Raw genomic sequence first — 26,953 nt, forward strand, 5'->3', positions numbered from 1 at the left:
TAAAGATTCTAGAGCATTGGATAGGTGGGGTAAAAGTGTATACCTCCTCCACGCTGGCTATGAGGGCTTTAAATTGCCAGTTTCATATGCTGAAGTACCAGAATTTTCTGTTAAGTCAGTTGAAATCTAAGGTAGATGCTTTAGCTGAGGGTATAGAGTGTAAGGAATTGCAGGACTTAGTTCATGCCTCTGATCAGGTAGGTAAGCATTCCTTGCAGTGTGGCTTTGATGCTCTTCAGGCTTCTTCCAGGGTGGCTGCCACTGGTTCAGTTATTCGTAGGCACACCTGGCTTAAAGATCAGAATTTGTCAGAGCATGTTAAAGCTCGAATTTTGGATGCTCCCTTCAATCTGAAGTTCTTTTGGTTCCCTGTGGAGTCAGTTTTGAAGAAAATGGAAGACAAAGCTAAGTCCATGCAGACGGTTAAGGAATTTTTACAAGTGCAGCCCCCTAAGTTTAGCAGAAATTGGCCTGCAAAGGATGGGCTTATCCTTCTTCTGATTTTCAGTCTAAGGGCAGATCTAGACGTGGTAGGGGCAGAGCTCATGCTCAGAGTTCTTTCAGACCTAGGACGTGGACTTCTCCTGCACAATCTTCTGGTGAGGGCAGGGGTCAGCCTTTTCGTAAACAGACCCAATGACCTGTATCTCCAGCTGCCAGATTCCTCCTGTCTGGCAGCTCCTCTAGGAGGAAAGTTGGCACTTTTCAAGCAAAATTGGCTTTTGGTCACCCAGGACAAATGGGTGTTGGACATTATAAATCGAGGCTACAAGTTTTATTTCCACACCTTGCCTCCTTTCAAAGGCATGCGGACGCCTCCTCAGCAAAGGCTGGAGGCTCACAAGCAGATTTCTTTACTTTTACAAATGGGGGCTATCCAGGTGGTACCTCCGTCAGAAGTAGGCCTAGGATTTTATTCTCGCCTGTTTCTTGTGCCAAAGAAAGGAAACACTTGGAGGCCAATTCTGGATTTGTCCATTCTCAATACATACCTAGACATTCCAAAGTTCAAGATGTTAACTTTGCAGCAACTTCTGCCTCTGCTAGGCAAAGATCACTGGATGGTAACTCTGGATCTCATAGAGGCTTATCTTCACATTCCTATCAGGCCCAGCTGCAGGAGGTTCCTGCGTTGGCTGGTGCTTTTCATTATCAGTTCTCTGCATTGCCCTTTGGCTTATCTACTGCCCAGGGTGTTCACAAAGGTCCTGGCTCCTGTGATAGCCTTCTTAAGACTAAGAGGAATATAAATTTATCCTTATCTGGACGATTGCCTGATTCTTGCTCAAGACAAAGTCAAGTTACTTCAGCATCTACAGTATGTAATGGCAGTTTTAAGGTGCCTAGGGTATTCTGTGAGCGAAACAAAGTCCAGTCTAGTACCCTCTCAGGGCATGTGCTTTCTGGGTGTGAGACTGAATACAGCCTCTCAGATGGCTTTTGACCCCGGACAAACAAAGAAATCTTCCCTATACTTCCAGCAATTGTCCCTACTGTCCAGGCTGACTGCAAGGACAGTCCTTCAAGCCTTGGGGTTCATGGCATCTTGTATTCTGGTACTTCCCAATGCCAAACTACATATGAGGAAGCTACAATGGTATCTCAAAAGTGTATGGACTCAACACTGCCACGATTTGGACACTGTCATTCAGATAATACCTTGCATCCAAAAGGAATTTTTGTGGTGGGCTCAGGAATGTCACCTAAACAAGGGACTCTCTGTGACCCGACCAGAGGCGAGTCAGATCTTAACGACAGATGCCTCAGACATGGCTTGGGGAGCACACTTCAATGGGAAATGGATTCAAGACACGTGGCCTCCCAGACTACAGCATTTGCATATCAACATGAAGGAGATGTTAGCAGTCCAATTTGCACTGATGGCTTTCAAGGATCTACTTCAACCGGGACAGGTGTTGATTCAAACAGACAACACAACAGTCATGTGGTACATCAACAAGCAGGGGAACCCATTCTACCCTCTTTGCAGACAAGCTATGATTTTGTGGGAGACTGCTCTGAGTTTGCGTCACTCTTCAAGCAAGGTTTCTGCCAGGAGCACAGAACTCCTTAGCAGATGTTTTGAGCAGACAGATGGTGGATCCCCACGAGTGGAAATTGGATCCTCATGTATTTCAACAGTTGACAGTGGCTTGGGGAACTCCAGACATAGATCTGTTCGCTTCTCCACTAAATTTCCAACTGCCAAAATTTTGCACAAAGATGTTTCACCCAAAAGCTTGGAAAGTGGATGCTCTATCTTTCAGTTGGAATAACCTTCACGTCTATGCTTTTCCTCCTCTGCCTCTCCTTCCCAAGGTGCTCTTGAAGGTCAGACAGGACAAGCCTTGCATTATTTTAATAGCTCCAGATTGGCCACGTCAGCACTGGTATCCTCTCCTGAGGAGTTTAGTACAGGAGCCTCCTTGGCCTTTGCCACCAATTCCACACCTTTTGTCCCAGGCAAGCAATCATTTCCTCAATGTCAAGATACAGTCCCTGCATCTGACAGCCTGGCATATTCTGTTTTAGACCCTGGGGGTGCAGCTTCCTCAACAAGTTTTGAATGTCATACTGGAAGCCAGGCGACCTAGTACTAGGAAAGTTTATGCTGATAAATGGAGGAGATTTTTTCTTTGGAGCACAGCAAAGAGCTTTGATGTTTGTGCCTAATTTGAGTGTTACACTACAGTACCTTACAGAATTATTAGACAAGGGTTTGTCTTTCTCCTCCGTGAAAGTTCATGCTGCAGCCATTTCTGCTCACTATGATTGTGACCCACCATTATTTTCTCACCCTTTGTTTAAGCAATTTCTTAGAGGGGCAAAGAACATAAGACCCCCACGTAGAGCTCCTACTCCTTCCTGGGATCTCAATTTTGTGTTGGAAAAACTTACTTTACCTCCTTTTGAACCTGCAGCTACATCTGAGTTGAAGTTTTTGTCTTGGAAGACTGCTTTTTTTGTTGGCCATTACTTCTGCTAGGAGGGTATCTGAATTACAGGCTCTAATGGCAGTTGAACCTTTCCTGATATTCCATAAGGATAGGGTATCCCTGCGTACTAACCCTACTTTTATGCCTAAAGTTGTTTCTAATGTGACCTTAAACCAATCTATTCATTTGCCTACTTTTTATGCTGATCCCCAAAATAAAGGGGAAAAATTTTGCATTCTTTGGATATTCACAGGCAGTTACGCTATTATTTGAGCAGAACTAAAGGGTTCAGGCAGACTCAACAGTTATTCATTTCTTTTGCTTTGGGTTCACAAGGAAAAGCTGTTTCAAAGCAAACTATTTCTAAGTGGATTGGCCATTGTATTGCTTTTTGTTATTCTCATCATGGAAAGGATGTTCCGGCTGGGATCAGACCTCATTCCACTAGGGCTACTGCCACTTCTACTGCCTTTTTAAGGAGTAGCTACTAAGGATATTTTGGAGGCAGCTACTTGGAGTTCAGTGCACACTTTTACTAAACATTACCATCTCCCTCTTTATTCTAAGTCTAGGGCTGGGTTTGCCACTGCAGTTTTACAGGGCATGTTAGCAGCTCCTAATGCTTTTTAATTTTGCCAACCTCCCTTACCTTTGCTTTGGGATTCTACCCACAGGTTATGACTGCAGCAATGTCCGGCGTGGAACACAGTACAGTTTTGTACCTACCATAAATGTACATGTTCGAGGATCCACATTGCTGATCAATTTCCCTCCCTCCTTCCCCTCTGTAGTTTGGGGTTGCTGTGTTGCTTTTGGGGTAATTATTTTTTCTACATTGGTGGTTGGGTATTTTCTATTTTTGGCTATGGCCTTTTCTTTTTAGGCCTTCTGACATCTGGGGCAAGAAAGACTGAGGATATGGCGTCGGTCATGCGCTTTAGAATCACTGCATACTGACGTCAGATCTGAGCGACCATGACCGACGCCAGCCTAACACTTTGGTATTCGGGCCGACCGAGGGCAGCGGACTACCCACAGGTTATGACTGCAGCAATGTGGATCCTCGAACATCTACATTTATGGTAGGTACAAAACTGTACTTTTAAACACCAGTGCATGCCTGTCAGGGAAACTGCACATTGTCTTACAGCTGTTTTGTTGTTGTTGTTGCTCCCACCATAAATGAGAATCTTTAAATTCCTGATGAGGCCTCTGTCACAAAACATCCATTTCTTACTGCAGCACCTACCATAGTCTAGACTGCATACCTACAGTGTTTTTAAACAAACTACAGATTATTTTTTACTAGGCTCCACACATAGCTCCATTTTAAATTGAAACTTCTTGGGCTTTTTGCTCCTTGCTTGTTGCCCATTGGCTGGCTCCATCATATAAACTATGTCTGAAAAACATCTTGAGGAGGAGCAGAAAGCTTTGGAATATCTAAGCAGAAAAAGGAGTACAGGTAGTAATCCAGGTTGGTTGCAAAGGGGTGTTGTGTCCACCCCTGTGCCACAGAGTAAGTCTATCAGTGAGGTATTGTGGTACTGTTTGCAGGTGAAGGAAGCTGATGAAGGGTGAAGAAGGTACAGAAAGTGGTATATTGTAAAGTGATTGGTGGCAGCTGGTGCTACTGTGTATTTGGAATAGGAAGAAGAGAGTGGGTGGGGGGGTGTAGATGTACTAATGAGGGGTGGGGTAAAAAGAAATAGGAAGAAATTGGAGGGACAATGGAAGGAAGTAGAAGGATCTTCAGAGATTGGGTAAGGAAGATGACAAGTAGAGCAAGAGGAAAACAATGGGGAGGGAAGATGGAAAAAATATGTGGTAGTTACAGGAGTGAGGAAGATGGGTGCCTGGAGGAAAGCAGTCAGAGACATGGAATGGAGTGTAAAAATAACTAACCAGGGAAGTAGGGTGGACAGTGGCTCAGATGGAAGGTTAATCAAAGGTAGTGGGGTTGAGAGGGGAAATTCTGAGAGGGGATGTCAGTCAAAGGGAAGGTACCCTTTACCAGAGATGAAAGGGGAATATGGTTCAGGACAGCATGGAATTAGTTAGCATTGTACAGCTCCCAGAAGGTAGAAGAATTGTCGGCCCTAACAATATAGGAAAAGTCTAGGTGTAGGCCGAGAGTAAGTGATATGTAAGGGAGTAGTTTGTAATGCCAGAGTTGTGAACTGGAGATAGAGGGAGCATTTTGCTGAGGGGTCTGTATTACTGTGGACAGGAAGGGTCAAATGTAGATGAGATTCATGCATTGGTTGATAGTGATGAGAAAATTTGTGCCATGAGTTTCCATACATGGAACTGAAGTGTATAGAGATCCTGAGTTAGGATAAAGGACTCTGTACAAGGGACTGCAAGGCCAAGTCTAACTAGGTTGTGAGGCACAGGGGTTACTGTGTGTTTTACTTGTTTGGTGAGATCTTTAGATGAAGATGTATGAGATCCTCTGTTGATTGGCCTTTTGCCCCATCCTCCCATGAATATTTAATGGTCTCCTGGACTGCATGCCAAGTAACTATAATTGCATATATGGCGAAGAAGGAGGATCCTTGCACCCCACTTCCCATAAAGCTTGTAATTAAGGATAACATGGTTGATGCATAGAAGTACTCCTACTCTTCTGCTGCATCCCTCAAGAATGTAGATGTCTTTTTCCAGACCCCTGAATGAATAGAACAAGTCCCCTTCCATGCATCCTGTAGTCAGAGAGAGAGAGAGAGACTTAAGGTAACATCATTTAGTGGGTGGCTTGTGTGTGAAGCTTATAATGTTTGTGAAGTGTGCTTGCAGTTCACTGTATTCAGAGTGGTTACAGAGGCATTGCACCCTCCTGGATCTATCTGTGCAGGTGTCACTGGGTCCTGAAACGGTAGACATTTCTTACTAATCTTCAGGTGAGCTTCTCATATTTTAACCATTCCCATTGCAAATCTGATGATAGATGGTTCAGTAGCATGGTGGGATGCTCAGCTGTCCTGCTGTTTAGAGTTTTTGGTCTTTTTGGAGAGGAGGCTGTACATCGGCCATTCATAGCTGTGGGGAGTCCTAGTCTTCATCTTGGAAGAAAGGCTGTATCTGTGTTTACGTCTAATAAAGGCTAGCCACAAGTATACCATGTGGTATTCAAACATGGGCTATATCATGTCACCTCTACAGAGAGATGATGTGCATCTGACAGTGGACCATAAACCTATGTGACTGTCTCAGCATTTTATATTCAGAGGAGGTTTCACAGCAGTGGATTGTTTGAGCTTCTCCTTCACCCTTTTGGGGTTCCAAGTTCATAAATGGTGCCTAGGTTATATTTTAGGGAAGTGGGGTATTCAATAGATATCACTTGCTTGCTACTTGAAAGTGCAGTTTGTTCGCATCTTTTGCTTAATGCAGCAAGGCAGAAGGGAGTTTGCTTTGAATGTGTTCCCCATCTGATCTTAAAGGAGCTGGTTGTGCACCTACTCTTTATTCCCATGATCCCACATTTCATTATGCTGTTGGGGGAGAGACACCGAAGTTAATCCATATTGGCCCATGTTCTCCAAGAAGAGTGTGATTTCATCTGTGTGGTCCTTGGCAATATTGGAAAGTGTCTTTCAGGTTTTGACGTGTTGGTCCCTCATGATAGGGGTGATAGATAGCTCTATTTCAGTAACCAGCTCCTATTTTAGAACCTCTGATTTTTGCCATATCTTCATTTTGGAGTTTCAGAAGTGATTGACACCTACCACCAGGTATATTTATTCTGCTAGATGGAAGAGGTTTTCCATTTAGGCGGACAATACTCAATAGTGTCCCACTTGATCAGGTTACTTTAGCCTGATGTCAGGCAGCTGTATGATTTTGTTTCAGTTATTCTTGTCAGAATACATGTATCAGCTGTTTGTCGGCATAGTTACATTATGGTTGACCCTATTGGTGGACGAGTGAATTTAGGTTTCACAGTAGTGTGTTTTGTTGTGCAAGTTGGCAGAGTGCTTTTCAGAAATTTTTCCCCTTTCTTCCACTGTGTGCAGCCGAGGAGTTGGTATATATAATTTGAAGATATGTGTGTGTGTGTGTGTGTGTGTGTGTGTGTGTGTGTGTGTGTGTGTGTGTGTGTGTGTGTGTGTGTGTGTGTGTGTGTGTGTGTGTGTGTGTGTGTGTGTGTGTGTGTGTGTGTGTGTGTGTAGCATCTTCGATTCACCAATTTCATTATTTATTTTTTAAAAACTGGCAGGTCATACGGGCATACTTTGATTGCTCATAGGTAAAACATTTTTGTCCACCCTTACCTTATGAAGGGCAGCATTTTGGCCCAACACTGTCTGGTCAAGCAGTTTCTGCAAGGAGTACAGCATCTCTGCCCCTTACATTGCAAAGTCAACTACATTCTTTATCTGAATACCCTCCCTGTATTTCTCCACTCTTCCATTTCTTTTGTTTCCTTTTCTGCCTCTCTACTTTCCCCATCAGCACATAATTGCTATAGGTTTATACTAGGCTATCTGCCCTAAGGCATTTATAAGCCTAGCCCAAAGTTTTGTGGCTTACGCCACCCCTTATATGAAAAAATACTGTGCCCATTAGTTTGTTGTGCCTCTGTCCAGCAGTCAACACTGCAGTTGCTGTAAATATTGAAATTATTGCATTTATACAACTATGTACCTACTGTAAATTATTTTTCTGTTATTCATCTGTAATGTATTCAACTTTACTCTAAGTGATAGCTATTAAGCTGTCTTTTGCATCTGTTTTTGTTCTGTAACCACTAGTGTGACCTGAAAGTACCATTTGAGTCAGTGCTGTACCAGTGTTAAATGTAAAACAAAGGAGACCAATAAAATAAAAATAAAATACCTTCTCTTTGTGAGATCAGAGCATCATGACTAATGTAATTGTCTGTCCTTAGTCTGAATCCATAGGTTTCTGCAAAGTTGAAATTTGTATCCAAGATTTTTTTTCTCTGGTGGCCAACACCTCTGTTTGCAGGTTCGTTGAACTGCAGGCAGTTGTATGTAGGGAACCGTGCTGGTCTTTCCCAACACTGAAGGGTCCCTTGGGATTAATTGACATTCCTCTGAAGGTTTCTGAGTTTTCCCTTAATTAGTTCATTCATGTCCACTTTTTCTATGCTGATTCAGAAATCGGAAGAGGAAGAACCTGTTACACTTTGGATGTGCAAAGTCAACTCAGGTTTTACCTGAATATAGTGCTTGAGTTTAAGAAGCTCTAACATTTTATCCCTCCTCCCTAGAGAAGAGGGGGCACACTTTTTTCGGGATAATTTTATCCCTTTTCTTACTGATTAATAGATTGCTCTTCACCCTGACTTCAGCCATATGGGGGTTTGCATAGCCTATCTCTCGTACCAGTTCTGCAGCTGCTATACTATGCATCATCTGTATTTGGGAGTTCTGTTCATGCTTTCTTTCAGACATGCATCACTCAATGCTAAAACACTTGAGGATTTTTGTTGATCCTTTGCGTAATACAGATGACTCAACAAAACCTGGTGCAGTGTTCCTAACCTTCACTAGGACTAGCTAGTGCAGGATGTCCATTAGCCTTCCTCTCTCTCCCTTCTAGGAGTCTGCATTGGCCACTCACTCACAGCCTGTTATAGGTTCATAGGAGATTATTAGGCTAACATCCCAGGAGCCATAGCATATTTATCCCAAGGTGCCCCGATTGTCTGTAGTTAGGTAAGCACAGTTCGTAGAGGCATGAGTCTATGGTAATTAATACCAACTGCCTCTGTCCATGGGTGCCAATCCATGAGTGAATTTACGATCACTTATCCATTGATCTAGTCTGCATTTGAAGAGAGTCAGGGAAGGGCTCTGCTTCACATGAATGGAGAATTTGTTCCAGAGAAGGAGTAGTCTCTGGGAGATGCATCTATCTCTCCAGCATGATTTGCTCATGTCAGAGGCTAAGTTAAAATCCCTGGAGCTAGTGACCCTGGTGTACTTTGATTTATAAATGTGTAGCATTTCCATCAGGGCTGGGCCAGAGACTCCCCTGTAAGCCAGGCACAAGTCACCCTTTAGCAGCCTGTAAGAGAGAGAATACAGTGGCAGTTTTCAGTCTTTCCATGTAAGACTTGTTTTGTGTACCCTGTATTTTCGTGGTGAGAAGTCTCTGTGGTCTTTCCAGCTGTTGCAGGTGTCTAGTGAGATGCATGCAAAAGGGAGTAGTGTACTCCGTTATTATTGGTCTGATGAGGGACAATTTTAATGGAATTGTAACATCCTTGGGTCTAAATGCGATGCCTTTACTTAGAAGATGTGCCACATAGAAGGATTTCCTTACCACTGTGGATACATGGTGGTCAAAGTTCAGATTGCTATCAACCTGAGTACCCACATCATATACCACTCGGTCTACACGTGGGGAAGGGGGGTGTTGTCTGTAATGTAATTAGCAGGAATGTTAGCTTTCTGAAAGGGGATAATAATGCTTTTTTTTGCATTTAGATTCAATCTGTGGCTTTGGCACCAATCATTAGTTTGCATTAATCGTTTCTGCAGTATATTGACTTGTTGAAGGACTCCGTGATTACTCCCAGTTTGCAATCAACAGCAAACTTGGTCAGCCACAGGCCTTCCACATTTGCCAGGACTACTAAGAAATAGATTCCAAACAGTGAAGGGCTCAGCACAGAACTCTGTAGTTTGCCACTGGTGACTTGTCTTTTGCTAAAGGTGAAGCCGCGCACTTTGACAGTATGTTTCCTGTCGGTGAGCCAGTTGGCTACCCATCTGGTGAAGTAGGGGAGAGTTTCTCTATAATACCTGAGTGGAGGATTGTGTGAAATGCCTTAGGACAGCTTTTTCAGTACCTGGCTCACTAATCAATTCTGGAGTGTCTGGGTCACAGTCAGATTTGAGCCTCTGACAACCTGTAATCAGTGCCAAACACACTTTCCGAGTGGATTACCGACTGTGTTAACTATTTACTGGAAAATCCTGCTGTCAAAGGCTCCTCCTGTAGAGGCATGACTATATCCAGTATTTGCTTCAAGAATGATTCCACTGCAGACATTTGTGCCCTGAACACTTGGTCCTCGCACCTCATTTTCACCAGGCATTGTTTGAGTTGTGACAGCAAGAGTGTGACTGTCCTGTGGTTCATCTGTAGTTCAGAACTCTGCCTTTTAAACCCAGTTTATGGGGCTTTTCTGTGTTGCTTCCACCTATGGGGATTTTTTTTTATTCATCCTAACTTTTGACCCATCAAGGAGTCAGGTTGGGATTAATGGAATTGCTTTGCTCCTGGTGAGAGAGGGAGCAGCAGGACATTGGTGCCTCCTGTTCTCTGACAAGCCAGCATGTGTAGGACTTCATTGAGTGGTCTTGTTGAAGACCTCTTCAGGGTTTTTGTGTAGCTTGGTTTTCTGTTGTATCCAACTAAGATAAGACAAGAGCAAGTGTACTAAACCCATAAACATCTGGGTTAATACAACTCAGGCAGCATCTTTGTACTAGGGCAAATTTTTGCTTCTGGTGAGAGAAGGAGTAAAATGCTATTTAAATAATTTTGGAGTAGTGTTTAGAGTAGTGTTTTTTTGTCAGTGCGTTTTAAACTGCTGAATTCTGCATTCCTGCCTATTTTAAGTGTTTGCTTCTTGGGTTACTGGGTAATTGATCATTTCCTGCATTTTCATCTTGGATTGTTATTTACTGCACTTCCAGGCTGTTTTCAGTAATTTAAAGTTAAGAGTTAGATCTGCACTCTAGTGTCAGTGGAGAGTAGCCTGGTCTCATTCTGCACTGAAAATCACTGTGGGAATCTCAGACTCTACTTATTGTGATTTGCCAGCAGGCTGTTTTGCTTTACTGTTTTTCTGAGCCAATATAAAGGTACACAGGAGGCTTAGCATCACTCATTGGTGATTAAGCAGTGCTTTGTATTGACACAGGCACTTTGAACTGAAATTTTCCTATAAAACTATGTCTGAAATTTCCTCAGTACTTAGTTGCACAAAGAACAATTAATTTGCACACCGAGGAGCACCTCCCAGAGATTAATCTTAGTCTTAATTTGTACACAAACTAAGCAGCTGTAAACCTGTCATGTATTATACCCTTGTAGATCACTTAGTACGGATCTGTAAACATGGATATGCACTTTCCTACTATCTCTGCAGTCAGGTTAGCGGATATGGGCATCCTGAGGTAATGTAGCAGTTGTCCAATGTTTACTGACAACCTCCTAATTTTTAGAGAGACTGATATGATATGTGACAGATGTAATTACAGTATGTTATGGAAGGCAAGGCTCTCACATGCAAGCATTTATAATACCAATCAAGTTGTCAGAAACACACACTGCACCCACCACACATAATATAGACCAAACACATAGATCCGCACATGCTGGGACTCTTCTGTGTAATCTTCCTAAACCTCAAAGGCCACCTAAATGTTGCACTTAACAGTGATTGTCCTCAGCAACTTCAGAAACACTCTACGAAAACAACAGCCACCACCGATGCATACAGCTACACCTCAGTGTCTCATCTTATAAGCCCATGAGACAAAACATCACACAAACCAATATTTTGGACATAGGGACCCCATTGTGAGGCACACACATGTCCCACTCACTCCAGAAATAAGCCCAGCACTAACTAAAAAAAAAGAAAAAAAACATCCTTGTTGGATCGAAGTGTAAACAGATTGTTCGGCAAAAGTGAAAATGTCAAGATTAAGAAGTGCTACCCCAGCATAATAAAAACATTGTCATCAGTCTAAACAAACAACTAAGAGAGTAAATTAAGTCTACTAAAGCCAAATTTGAAGTAAATATAGCCTACTGGGCAAAGGGCAGCCACAAAGCTTTCTTTAGCTGTATCTGAAACCTCAAACACAGCAAGTAGCAGTGTGCAGAACTGATTGTAAGTGGAGCCATCTGCACTGAGCCCAAAGATATAACAAGTCTGCAGGCAGGCAAATTTATCTCCAGTTTTACATCTCTCCACCTGGCTGCCCCAGGAAATACCATCAAACAACCCCACCAGCACCACTACTCACCAGGGAGCAGGTCCTAGATACTTTCTGTAAGGTCAAATGCACTGCATCGAGGGGTCATGGTAATATCTCGGGATATGACCTGTTGGGATCATCACTGTTTAACCATAGCCTCCAGACAGGCTTTGTGCCATGTGAATGGAGAGATGCAACGGGCATGTTTCTTCACAAGGATAGGCCATCAGTGGATCTCAGGAAATACAGGCCCATAAATCTGGCTAGTCTTGTATACAAAGGCAAGGAAAGAACTGTCATGGAAATGATTAGGAAGGACATAGAAAACCTTTAAATACTGGATCCAGCCCAGTTTGGTTTCGCCAAGGGCAGATCATATCTACTCAGCCTGGTGGATGACTTTGAGGAAGTCAGCAAGGCAGTGCATGAGGGACAAAGATTCTACGCTGCCTACTTTAACCCGGCTAAGGCATTTGATATAGTACCCTACATGGACAATGTAAACAAATTTGCAGATGTAGACATAAACTCCGATGTTTTGCACTGGACAGCAAGCTGGCTTTAAAGTATTACCCAGGAAATTAGGATAGAGGAAACCCCCTCCACAATGACACCTGTCACTAGTGAGTCCCTCAGGACTTTGTGCTGGGTCTACTCCTTTTTGGCATCTACCTCTTGGAAGTCAAGGCCAATGACATGGGCCTCTTACTTTCCAAGTTTGCAGATAACTGCAGACTAGGAACAGTCATCGAATACCATCATGGCACTAAAATCCTAGAGGAAGGACTAACATAAATGACTAGTGCCAAAGCCATGGCGTAAAAATCAATGCCAAAATATGCATAATGGTACCCTTTGGGAAGTCAGCCATCCTAGGAAATTACCTCTTCGATAACACACCCCTAAGAGTAGAAGCATTAGTTGAGGATTTGGGTACATACATAGATGGTAACCTGGAGTTTGACCAACATGACTCTAAAGTAGTGAGGAAGTCATTCTGTGTTTCTTAACTTAGATGCTGTGCCCTTGCTTATAGGTCAATGAAAATCATTATTCCACTGTTTTTGGCCCTTATCAGGACCATCATTGAGTACAACACTGTCTTCGGTATGTACGTGACCAGGCACATGCAACAACTGGAAAGTTCACAGAGTTTCCTCCCCAAAAAATACAAGGTGTAAAAAGAATGTCCCGTGCAGATCACTTCATATGTCTGTCTCTGTTCTTTGTTGACTACAAATTGTTGAGAGGTGATCTATGCCTGGCATACAGGGCATCCTTGGACCACACTCTAATGGACCTTTTGCATATCCACAAAACAAATAGCAGCAGAATTACTCAGTATAGGGATTTAAACTTTGCTTGACACATAACTAGGACACGGAGGGGCAGGTATGTGTCTCAGAGAATTTCTCTTTTCTGGAACAGGCTTCCCATATATGTGACAAACCTTATTCAGGAGAAACCTGCACCAGTGGATGGGAAATCAGAAATACACTCCACATCTAGCATCTATATCTCTAATGGACGTAGGCAGCCTGTAAAGCTTTCCCTAGCTTACATAAACCCCTTAAAATAATCTGTAAGACACACAAACTTGCAGGTTACAATTCAGATGCTTGGCTCTGCTTGTAAGCCTGTAAAGCTTTCCCTAGCTTACATAAACCCCTTAAAATAATCTGTAAGACACACAGACTTGCAGGTTACAATTCAGATGCTTGGCTCGGCTTGTAAAGACAACCAAGTGGTTGTTAGCCTAGTGTACACCTATGAAGCTATAAATAAAGTCAAGGTCATTTGCCTTTCAGGACCAGGATCTTCCAGATCACACACATACCCAGGTCGTTGAACCAGAAGTACCAGCATGACTCGGTCATAGTCCATGTGGAAGTAAACAACCTGAAACATACCTCCCTGCACTATATGAAGAATGCACCTATATGAAGAAAGATGTGGTGGAGCTCTCGGACTGAATCCCATGCCAGTACGAGACTAGCATTGAGCTGCGTCCCATCATGTCCTTACTGAAATCATTATTCCAGTATTCCTAACACATGGGTCTTCACTGCTGTCATCTGGCTGAGGTACAAATGTTTTACCCTCCCAGGATCATATATCTGGTGTGTGATCTCTGCTTGCAACTGTAGGGGTATATAGACAGATGTACAAGTGTAATTCCTCAAGTATCTCACCGCCAGCCCAAACACAGGTAGGTTATCCGGCGGAGTGATCATTGTTTGATCATTGGTACTGTTGCTCCGAATACTCAGATAAGTGCCCCAATTGGAGAACCTTCCTTTATATTTCATAACTGTTTTTTCTTACCAGTATTAGATGTCAGCTAGGAGGCGTAAGTGCAAGTGTAGAAGGCAAATCCCATACAAAGACTTGTGTACACCCAGTGTCTCTTTCGCTTAGAGCAGAACATGACTACAAAGTTTATTTCATCTGTTAATCCTTTGTTCCCAAGGAGCTTGCTGTCCCATTTGTCCTCTCTTAAGACTTTCCTAGAGACCCAGTGTCTCATATGCTTGGCCCACTCCCAGATGACAGATTTCATTTCTCCTGGATGTATCTCCATCACTTAAGAAAAAGCTCAAAAGGCCTTGGCCAGAAAATGTTGACCTTTTCTAAATCCAGTGTACCCGGTGAGGTTTCTCAGAACCCTTGGTATATCTGATTCCTCTTCAGATGCCCTCTGCCAAGACCCCAGTGGAGGCCAGCATGGCACTGGCAGCCTTGATGGCTGAGGATTCTGCTGACAGAATACATGTGCTACATCAGAAAACTAAACATGTTTCTTCCTCTCAGCCTCCTCCTTCCTCTTCTGGGGGGGGGGGGGGGTGGATTTCTCTCAATTTTTGTTTAAGGCTATTTTGGCTTTGAAGCCTTCTCCTTTCTCCTCTTAACCCCTCCCCCCACCCCTTAGACGATAGCTGTGGATTTGTCATCTTCTGAAGATGAGGAGACTTCTGATTCTGACCTTTCTCTGTCCTACTCCTGTCATATGCATGGTTCTGGCCAAGTCCCTTTAGAGGATGAGGACTCCATTTCACCTGATTCTCCAGTAGAAACTTTGTTTGGAGAGACCATCTTAAATATGATGAAGCATTTTGAGTGGGAATCTAGGTAGATTTCAGAGGTGCAGTAGAAATGCTACAACCTTTTGGAAATGGGCACCCCAGTCCCTTATAGGTTCATAGATGTATACTTGATAATGACCACAAGGGCTTTTTTAAGCCTAGCCATGCATCTCAAATCTCTGACAAGTTTTGATATCCTTGTTAAGTGTAAGCAAGGGCTTGGGAGATGGAACATTTGCAAGCAGGGACCTGGGAGATGAACCATTTACAGGTTGCCTTCTCCTATACCACCTGTTCTTGCAGCTTTTTTGGATGTTTTTCAGTCCACTTCTGTTGTCCCTAACTCCCAACCTTCACCTGCCAGAAGACCAGACAGACTTTATAAAGTCCCTTATTTTAAGTTTGTTTAAAAATCCAGTGGTGGATCCTTCTGCATTTTCCCTCTTGTCTGATGATCCTTCTAAACTCAGTGCCAATGCCAGTGCTCTCCCTTTAGACAAAGATAGCTGGGCTGTGAATAGATGGAGTAAAAAGGTTTATGCCTGCTGCACTTTGGCATTCAGGGCCACTAATTACCAAACCCAGGTGACCAAATACTTTATATCCATTCTCAGTTCTTTCCATATGGTAATGGTGGATGTGCAGTATACTGATTCTAAACTACAAATGTTATCATTACTTAATCAGGCTGAACAAATGGCCAGACACAGCATTAAATGTTGCTACGATGCTGTAGAAGTCTTTATCCAGAGCAGCTGCTACAAGTTGCAGAATCACAGGTATCCATGGTTATGTAGCCAGCCTGTTCTTGAGGATATGAAAGCAAAAATAGTGAACTCCACTTTAGATGAGGATCTCTTGTTTCGCCCTCAAACGGTCAGCCTTTTCAAAACCCTTCAAGAGCAGGATTGTACCACGAAGGACTATAGGCAGCTTCTGTTAACCTCTGTACTTGGGAACCAGATAAATTACCCAGCCAAACCTACCTCTTTTTTCAGAAGGCACCCTGGGCCTAGCCCGAAACACAGGAAGGCTCCCAAAAAGAGATTCCTTAGATAAAACACAGAGGAATGCCTCTTTTGGGAGGCTTCCCATTGGGCAAAATCTCTGTGATTATCTTCAACCTCCTTTCCCCCTCTCCTCCAGTCTGTGATCATCTTCAACCTCCATTCCCCCTCTCCCCAAGTCCTACAGTGACCCTGTCAAAAAGGTTGACCCAAGCTTTCTCTGCCTGGGAAAAGATTACCACAGATAGATGGGTACTATCTATCGTAAAAACGGTTATGCCATGTCTTGGATACAGTTTCCACCTCTAAATAGCATACCCCACACCTTCACACAATCAATGTCATCTGCTCCAACCCTTTTTATAGGAACTACGGGCACAAGGCACAGTAGAGCCAGAAGAATTTGTGGAAAAGAGGTTTTAATTCAGTCTTTTCTTAGTGCCAAGGAAAGAAGGGCAGTGGAGAACTATACTGGATCTCTGCTTACTAAGCACATTCTTAAAAGTGCCAACTTTCAAAATGCTCTCCCAGTACACGGTACTAATGCTCATTCTGCCCCAGGCTTTTCTAGTATTCCTAGATCTAAAGGATGTTCACCTCCATATACCAGTTTGGACCCCTCACAGGAGATTTGTCAGGTTTTGTGCTAGCTCATCTCACTATCAGTTTATTGCTCTGCATTTTGAGCTTTCCACAGCCCTAGGAGTTTTCACAAAGTGTCTGGCACCAGTGATTGCCTTCTCCCAAACCCAGGGAATTCAGATCTTTCCCTACTTAAGATGACCTGTTAATCTTAGCTTCTTCAATAGAAATTCTCCATCTCCAGCCTCCTCAGTTGGGATAAACTATCAGCTGCAAAAAATATGCTTTGCAGTGATTCCAGGCTGCAAGCTGGACTCGAAGAGAATGTAGGCCTGCTTATCTCAAGTGAAGGTGCAGAGCCTTACAAACTGCTTCCAAAACGTTGGCCTCTCTCAGAAAGTGCTCTGCAAGGGAGACCCTAAGGGCTTTGGGGTTCATGGTGGCTACTATCCCAGGGCTCCCCTTAACCAGATTGCATACGAGAAAAATCCAATGGTACCTGAAAACAGTTTTGTCTCAGCACTCATATCTTCTGGACAACATGAACACCCTTTTGCCCTATCTCGGATTGGAACCGTTATGGTAGAAGGAGAAGGTGATTCTCAACCCAAGTCTTCCCTTCACTCCTTTAGCCCCAGTTCAGGTATGCACACAGATGTCTCAGATGAGGAACTGTGGACCTGGACAGGCATCCAACGAGTGCAGGGCAGATGGCAGCTAGTGCTACTAAAAGAAGACATCAACATGAAAGAAGCAACGGCCCTCATCCAGGCTCTTCAGGCCTTTTCACACCTCTGAAAACCAGGTACCCTATGAGTGTTCATAGACAACACAACAAACAAGCGAGGAGGACCAGATCTTACAATTGTGCAGATTGGCACAGAAAGCATGGGATGTTTCCACACAGAAAAACATGTTGCTGCCAGCTGCATACATCCCATGACAGGATAATGTGCTGGCAGACTCTTTAAGCAGTTCTTTAGATGACCCTCATGAATGGACCCTAAACAGACAGGTTTTCCAGGGCATCCTTCACTTTTGGTGGATCCCTCACATAGACCTGTTTGCTATAAAGACTAAGACAGCTTCTATTTTGCACAAGGATCTCTTGCCCCTCAGCTTGGAAGATGGATGTTTTCTCTCTTCCGCGGACAGAGAAGTTCCTCTTTACCTTCCCTCCACTAAGTCTTATTCAAAGAGTTCTAAAGACCCAGAAAAAAAAACACAAAACTCTTGTTAGTGATTCCCTTTTGGCCAATACATCCTTGGTTCCATCTTATTTTTCTTCAAGCCAGGGGCAGGTAGTGCAAATTGCCACACCAAGCTGATCTTATCACTCAAGAAAGGTTACTGCTACACCCCTGTCTGTCATCCCTAAACCTAACTCTGTGGATAATAGGATTCTAATTCCTTATAGGCACCATTTTTCTGGGGATACAATTAAGGCACTCCAAGAAGACTGGAAACCCACCACTCAAAAATCTTATATAGCCAAATGGAAGAGATTCTCCTACTGGTGCCAAAGAAGTGGACAGGACCCTAACCAGTAAGGGGTACCTTCCTTTCTGAAATGTGTGTATGAACTATTACATGTAGGTCTAGCCTATTCTTCCATCAAAGCCCACCTCTCAGTCACCTCTGCTTGCTTACGTCTCACTCCCCCACTTATGTCCAGATCTGAGGTAAAGTTATTCCTTAAAGAGGTCCTTCACTTAGAACCCTAGAAAATCCATTATCCCTACTTGGGACCTCAGCTTTTTGCTGAAGAAGTGCACCTTCTCTCATTTTGAACCAGCTGCATCAACAAACCTAAATTTCTGTACTTTGAAAATTATCCTTCTTTTGTCCCTTACTTCAGCTAGATGAGATTCCAAGCTTCAAGCCCACATGGCCGTTTCTCCCTTTCTTATTTTTTTTACAAAGACAGGGTGGCTGTCTGGACTTATCCATCATTTATGCCAGAAGTAGTGAATGAGTAGTCTCTCTGTCAGGCCATAAACCTGCCTACCTTCTTCCCAAACCACAGAATCATTAGAAAAGGGTATTGCTATCTCTGGGCATTCACAGATAGCTAAGTTTCAATTTGGACATGACAAAATCCATTCAAAAATTGGATCAACCATTTGTTTCTTTTACGAACTCTAAACTGGGCCAGCCAGTATCCAAGCAAACCATTACAAGCTGTATCTGTAAGGCCATCTCATTTTGTTACTCTGTACATGGTCGGTACTTGCCCTCCAGCCCTTGAGCTCACCCCACAAGATCAGTAGCAGCTTCTGGAGCTTTCTGTAAAGGAGTGGATGCCAGATCCATTTTGTAGTTTGCCACCTGGTCATCTGTACACACTTTCACTAAATACTACAGAACAGACGCCTTTTCAAGGTCCAGAGCTGCCTTCCGTAGGCCAGTCATATCTCCCCTCTTAGACATTTCTTACAGTCATTTAACCAACCTCCCTTACTTTCCCTTTAGTTGTGGAAATTGCCCATGTTTTAGGAGTAGTGCAGCAGCAATTTCAGTAAGGACATAGTATAATTGTATAAGAATTTACAGTAACTGTAGATATCCTACTGGTCACTGTTGCAGTATTCCTTCCCACCCTCCTTCCCCTCTATACTTTTAGCGTCTCCGTACTCAAGTTTTCTCCCTCAGTTCCTATCCTGTGGGAAACATCCTAGAATAGATGGACTTTCTTGCCACTTACTACTGTGCCTTTCCTAGCTGACCAGTTTCCTGTCTTATGGGGTCTTCAAGCTGCAGACGTGGAGATAGTCTGAAGAATTGTGCTTGCACATCTGCCTATTTACTTCATTGCAAGATGAGGTCACACATCAGACATACAATCCTGGGAAGGTAAAGCTTTGATACCCTGGCCAGATGACAGTAATGATAACCCATGTGTTGGGAATACGTCAGCAGTGATCAGTAGGATATCTACTGTTCTGTTGAGTTCTAATATAACTGTACTTTCTCCAAAGATGGCAGCACAATATGAACAGAATATAATTGACTTAATAATTGCTGTCATTTTTGGTGATATTTGGATGGATTATCATCCTGGGAGGACAAGGTCAGCAGACAGTGCTGCGTTGCCAGGTGTGGTCTGTATCTGTCCACCCCATATAGTGCCTATTATAGACATAGCTAACCTGGTACACCTTTCAGTATAGCAAAACCAATCCATGAAAAATTAAAGGTGAACTTCTCAATGCCAAGAATCTAAGCAAACCCCAGTCCCTGCAAGCTGTCCTCAACCTGGAGAATCTAGACATCCGTGCAGCTACTGAGACATTTCTTAAATCTGCTGAGAGCACTCCAGCATATTTAGACCAGCTACTGCACAAGAAGAAGAAACAAAAGGTGGAAGTATCTCAATTTATATCAAAATCAAACACACCTCAAGGCTGGTCAAACAGTACTAGTACTGACACTCTTGAACTTCCCAAAATCAAAATTACCATAGGCAAAATCCATACCATATCCCTGTAAGCTATAGGTCCCCTCTGTAAACCAGGAAACCTGTAACACATACTTACTGGAGATGCTCTTCATTCAGCTCAACACCACGACTTTAACTACCCCACTGGAAATTATACATGACTCCAAACATGCAGGCCCAGGGAATCTTGGTCTTTGTAAATACAAACACTCTGGGCCAGCTAATCCGTACACCTACTAGGGGTGGTAACATTTTTGACCTGATCCTCACAGACATGAGAGGACACTGCATTTCCTCGCCAAGTGTAATTTCCTCACTGGTCAGGTCAGACCGTAAAGCTGACTCCTTAGAAATAAAACTATAACCTGAGACTTCAACTAACCATGGAATTTTTAGGAATTATTCTAAAGCAAACTTCCTACTCTTAAGTGACCTTTAGCAAAGTATTTGTCCCCCCTAACCCTGAAGAACACAACTGTCTGTGCAGAATTGTTCACGAAAACTGTATACAGTCATGCTAATGGCTTCATAGAGGCAGCTGTACCTACCCAGATTAAGCATAGGACAGACTCAAAAAAAAAAAAAAGTCACTTTGGTGGAATCCCAAAATAAGTAGGTTGTATAACAAAAGGAAGAAAATTGTGGCAAAAATTAGGAAATGCAATGCCAAGAAAGATAAAAACTCCCTTATTAATCTAAACAAACAGCTTGGGGCTAATCATGTCTACTTATTCCAAATTTGAGGTAAAAATAGCCTTCCAGGCTAGGGATAATTACAAGGCATTCTTTAGCTATGACTGCGACCTCAAAAGCAATACACAACAATATGCTGAATTAACTTTAAGTGGAGCCACCTATACTGAGTTGGAAGATGTAGCAAATCTCCTGGTCGACAAATTTAGCTCCAATTTTTGCCTCAGAAGATATCCGCAACCATAACTCCCACAATTCTGCATATGGAACTGATCCTCTCTGCACTGTCCATGAACACTGCATCCATGGGCCCCGATAATGTTCCAGAATGCATTGTTAAGATCCTGAAAAATGACCTATCAGGACCACTAGAATGACTATATAACTGTAGCCTCCAGTCAGGCTTTGTCCCAAGTGAATGGAGGACTGCAACTGTCATCCCCCTACACAAGGGCAAGCTTTCCACAGATGTGGATAACTACAGACCTGTTGGTCTGTGGTGTCTCATATGCAAAGCCATGGAAAGAATTATCAAGGAAATGATGAACAGTGACATAGGAAACCTTGAGACACTGGATCTAACCCAGTTTGGTTTTGTGAAGGGCAGGTCATGCATGTTCATCTTGGTGGACATATTCAAAAGGTCGCCAAAGCAATGGATAAAGACAAAACTGCCTACTTTCACCTGGCCAAAGCATTCAACACAGTACTCCACTTGGGCATTGTAAAACAAACTCACAAAATTAGATATAAACCCCAGTATTACCTGATAGATAGCCAGCTGGCCAAAAGATAGGACACAAGAAGTTGGGATAGGGTGTCTGCCTTTACAAAAAGACCAGTCACTAGCAGAGTTCCACAAGGCTGTGTGCCGTGGCTGCTCTTTTTTGAAATTTACTTCTCTGAACTCAAGGCCAACATCAAGGGCCTCTTGTTGACCAAGTTTGCAGATGATTGCAAATTAGGCTCAGTCATAAAATCCCCCAAAGACACAAATACCTGCCAAGAAAGCCTGACACAAACCAGTAACTGGTGCCACAGCCATGGTCTAAAACTCAGTGCCAAGAAATGCCTAATAGAATCCTGTGGGAAGTTGGCCACTCCTAAAAACTACCACATTGATAATACAACCCTAAGAGTTGACCCAGTGGTCAGAGATTTTGTAATGCTTGTAGGCAGTAACCTGGCTTTTGGCCATCATGTGTCTGCAGTAGTAAGGAAATCGTTCTATGTTGCACAACTAATAAACAAGGGTGTGGCATATAGGTCGACGGATGTCATTGTTCCACTGTCCCGTGCTCACATCAGACCAGTTAGAGTACAACGCCACCCTTTGGTATATTCTTGCCCAGGCATATGTAACAACTGGAAAATCCCTAGAGATTCCTCACTAAAAGAATAGAGGGTGTAAACAAGATGTCCTACATGGGCTACCTCAAGGCCCTATCCCAGTATTCATCTCCTACAGACTACTGAGAGGCAATCTCTGCCTGGCCTACAAAGCATCCTTTGATCTCACTCTGATGGACCTTTTCCACATCTGCAAAACAAATAGCATCAGAATTATCAGTCTAAGGACCTAAACCTCACCTGCAATATAAAACAGGACATGTTGGAGGGACAGGTATGTGTCTGAGATTATCTGTTCTCATTATCAGGCTCCTTGTCCATGTAAAGCAGTGCTTTTTCCTTCACTCATTTCAAGCATAACTTGGACTGGTTTATGGAGACTTGGAAATTTAACCCTGGTTTGGAATCTATGCCTCTTTTAGATAGAGGCAGCCTGTAAATGCTTCCTATGTCCAAGCCTACATATTCCCCTTACGTTTTATTTCCTAAGGTTACTTTATAAGATATATTTGGGAAGCATGACAAGAGTTAAAAAGGTTCCCTGGGGTCAGCCTAGTAATGACCTGTGAACTTTTGAAACTATGTTCAATATTGTTAATGCACAGTTAGTGCATAGGTTCAAGGCAATATACTGTCTGGTCCTTCATCTTCCAGTACTGCAGGCTTTGGATTTCCTTAGCGTCTGTTGCCAACTGTGCAAATCTGAAAAGTTACTTGACCAGACATTGCGCTCAGGCTGCGATGGAAGTGGGTCCACGTGTCTTAGTCCACTTATCGGATTAACAAATTAATTTTCATTTTTCATCACCTTAATGGGTTTGAGAGCCCCCAGCCCCAACTTTTGAAGCTCCCTGTAAGCCATTTAGGTATGTATGTGCATGTTATTTGTTAACAGTGTAGGTGTTAGATCTTTATTGTTAATTATTTCTTTATTTTTGAAGCAGTGCAGTTGCTATTGGTTGGGTCAAATTGGCAGATGTACAGTCTAGATATGTTTAAGCAGTTAGTATATGATTTCACTTCCAGGAGCTTTCAAGAATAAAATGATAAATTTTGATTGGTGAAATGGATAAGCCTAGTCATTGAAATGGTGAATTGTAATCGGTGGAAAGGATAAACCTAATCTTTGAAATGGTGAATTGTGATTGGTTGAAGTGATAAGCCTAGCCTATGATTAATTAAGGACGATCTCTTTGTAGAGCAGCTGATAAATTAAAGCGTATGTTATATATTCAGGAGATATTCTACATTAGATATTTTTTGTTCATCCATCCTTAGTCCCTCAAATAGCTGAGCCATCAATTGGCTGCATGCAGGAAGGGCTGCCACTTCTGAGTATTACATGTTTGTAATTTTATGTCCTTATTTTATCTGTTTACAGATATGAACCTCCTCTTTTGCTCAATAGGGGGTTTCGAACTAGAGTTTCTGGGCTGGTTGTGACGTATACTAGAAGGTCCATCGGTATTTACTAGGCTATTGATCTGTTAGGATCTTAAGAAGCTTAGCCTAGCCCTAAACCCCAGTGGTAGTTTTTAGCCCTTATATTTTGTGTATGAATAACCCAGAGGTGGGCAAAACAGGGATATGCTGGCACATTTACTCATCTCTATTCATGTGGGACTTGGGCGCTAAACAAGAAATTAACTTGCATTTTCCTGTCTCTTCGTCCAAATTACATCTGAATAGAGTAAGAGAAGTACTTGTACAGAGTGGAAAATGGTTTCAAAGAAGAAGTTTTCTCTGTGGATACATACCTATCCTTCCAACGTGTTCTATTTATGTTGCAGAAGAGATTGAGATGCCCATGAGTGGGGTGTGTATACATGTAAACACATATACGTGTGTGTGTGTGTGTGTGTGTGTGTGTGTGTGTGTGTGTGTGTGTGTGTGTGTGTGTGTGTGTGTGTGTGTGTGTGTACATACATATATTATGCGCACACGTGTGCATATAGTGGACTAACATGTTCCTGGACATTGGCAACTTAAAGTTAAGGCAGTTTTTGGTAGATTTAAGAGAAGGGCTGCAGTTTTTTAATTTTGTAACCATTGTTAGCAGGAAAAGAAACAAAACTAACAACTGGGTTTTGGTATATTTTATGCTGTGTAGTAGAAGAAAGACTGCTTAATTCCCGGCAGAGATCAGTTTCACTATAATGTAACTGACCTTATTGTGTTACTGAATCATTAACTGAATAAATATCTATTAATTTTTCCATTGACAGGTACATCACAGCATTTACCACTACTGCATCTGCATATAGTTATTACCGTTATGGTAAAAGGACCGTTGATATTTTAAACCACAAAAACTGATATTTTTGGACAATGCAATTTCAAGAAGGCAATCATGCTCAGCAATAAAGGCTTCAAGGATTTCAGCAGGAATTTGTTATAAGTGATGAATTTTACTTCCTACTGTAGATAATGTGAATTTTTAATCATTTGTTAGATTTATTAAATTAAACGTGTTTGTTGTGCCTTCTTATTGTTTGAAGTGTGGTATATTTAATTTGTGTTGAAATGTAAACCACTGAAGCTGTAAGATGTTGAATGGTAGGTATGCCAAAACTACACAATGCATTTTTGACATTTATTGATATTGCTCACTTTGCTTCCAAAACAATACACAAGGACCTCATTCTTGTAATGGAAATGTGTTATCCTTCCACAAAATCATAATGTGCTTTCCAGCATTATGTTACTAACGTTTAGTTATTTTTCTGACATATGTATTATCACCACCACCCCAGCTGTCTACCAGATGTCAGCCCTCCCATGTTTGATTGGCTTATTTGTCATCCACTGGAGAAAGAGATGGTCATGGGAGGCTGTCATCCAGGCAGCCACCAAGGTTGTTCCCAGTAATGCCTGTTACATGCAAGGAAGACTAATGTGCCTTCTTATGTGCTGATGCCCATTCCTACACATGCCTTGTGAGGGCTGCTTCTAATTGCATCTTGGCAGAGTTAGGCACATGTCCACAATGTTTACATTGTATGCATGTACCTCTTTTCTGGAAGCTACTGCCACTGTGGCAGGCCTAACTACCTCCCTCCTAGAAGAGGTGAGCCAGTGCTGGCCACTCCCTCTGTACCCTGCTTCACATGACTCTTCCAGCACTTGAGCTACCAATCGGTCTCCTGTTGTCTGTCATAGCAGAATAGCAGGGATTCTTTCCTCTGTACCATGGAGCAAGGTGCTTTTTGGTTAATTTTGATAAAATGTTAGTACCAAGAAAATAAAAAAGCTTCCAAAATAAGTGTGTTGTTATGATACAGAGTGCAGTTTGTATTGATAGTCTCTGAACATTGCAAATGAGTTATAAGTAGAACAAGTAGGATTATTGGGTGCAATTTGAGTGAAATAAGTCCATCTGTGCTGCCTTGCTTTTCCTACTTGACACGTTGCTTAAACTTCTGTGGACTGCTGCATATAATTTTGGAGGCCGATCTGGTTGAAGAATATTAGGATGGTTGATAATGTACGACAGTTGCCTATTTGTACTATGTTGTGATGGTAGTTTCCTGACTGATTTGGAAGGATTTAAAAAAGTGGGACTTTCAGGGGTGGAAAAAAAAGATATATGGTGTTGGGGTATGGGCCCACAAAATAACATGAAGGTTGATGAAAGTGTTGGAATTAGAGAAAGAAGAGAAGGCAAGGCAGGGTATGCGATTAGTAAATGGGGGGGCTGTGTGATCAAATAACAGCATTTTTTTTTCTGAGGTGGTAGTGTATTCTTGGACTTAAAATTCAGTAACAAAATGTGAAATTGCAGATAGCCTTAACAGCTTCGGATAGCTTCATAAATAAGATGCATTGGTGGGTTAACCAGAAGATGGCTAGAGTGAGTGTGTTAGGTGGCACTTTTTCACTGTTTTTTCATACGTTTTGATATGTACTTTAGGGAATTTTTTTTAGTGATTGCCCAGTTGTTGTATGGTTTCAGTATACTGACTTTTAGTTGGCCGCTGAGTGTCAGCAGGGGTATATTTGCATTGACCAGGCTTAACCTGGATTATTTTGCTTTGTCTTTTAAGTATACACTGCACACACATTTTCTGATAGTTGCTTCTTGCCTTTTTCGGTTTATTTTGAAATGTAGGGTAAATGTTGCCATCAGTAGATGGGTTTATGATTACTGACAGAGATAGGGTTACACTTTTTTGGATCCACCAATTTGTGTTTATATACTTTGTGTAAGTTTTGTTGAGGAACTATCATCTGAGTCTGTCTGTTACAGACCAGAACTCCAGTAAAGAACTTTAGGAAGCAAAGACAGTTACTTAATTGTAATACACATAAAATGTTTACCTCTGTAATTGTCTGAGTTTGCAAGCTAGATGTAAATACTAATACCAAGTGTAGACACTTTGCATTGAATGTTTTGGTAAATGCCCATATGGAACAAATTATGTTGATTACAGTGCCATCATTATTTTTAAGCGATTGGGGACCCATTTCTTCCTTGATTTTGTCCATTTGTTGCTTTTGTCATACCGTCCACCGTAACACTGTTTACTTGTATGTTAATTTTTCTGTACTGAAAATTTTCCTTACCCTGTAATTTATCAGTCTGAATATGTCTGGTGAGCACAGATGTGTGTCTGGATTTGTTATATCCCAAAGCACAGCTCTCTTGCATCACATTCCCATTCCTTTTTGCAGCTTATGCTAGTTGGCAGCCCAAAGAATGCATGAAGGACAGTTATGAATTCTTAGTTCTTCAGGCACTTTCTTATGATCATGTTCAGGGTAATGAACCTTGGTTGGGAGCTGTCTTGTAGTGTTTTGTCTTCCATAAAGGTTTTATCATGCACCTAGTTGCTGCTAAAAGTTTGATTATAGCATTTCTGTACATCTCTCCTTATGACTTTACCAGCTGCTG

The 26,953-nt window shown here is 42.3% G+C and overlaps 1 protein-coding gene across 2 annotated transcripts in view; it reads left to right on the top strand.

The window, feature by feature from the left end:
- Positions 1–24,547, top strand: part of CRLS1 (cardiolipin synthase 1) — a 317,085-nt gene extending 292,538 nt beyond the window's left edge. For both annotated transcript variants that reach the window (XM_044056482.1, XM_044056498.1), the window contains one exon: positions 24,288–24,547. In XM_044056482.1, the coding sequence (XP_043912417.1) occupies positions 24,288–24,378 (91 nt within the window). In that variant the 3' untranslated portion in view covers positions 24,379–24,547. The remainder of the gene's footprint in view (positions 1–24,287) is intronic.
- Positions 24,548–26,953: the final 2,406 nt, after the last annotated feature.

This window comes from Protopterus annectens, chromosome 1.part2, assembly GCF_019279795.1.
Source record: "Protopterus annectens isolate FY-2018-M chromosome 1.part2, PAN1.0, whole genome shotgun sequence".
NCBI classification, from domain to species: Eukaryota; Metazoa; Chordata; order Ceratodontiformes; family Protopteridae; genus Protopterus; species Protopterus annectens.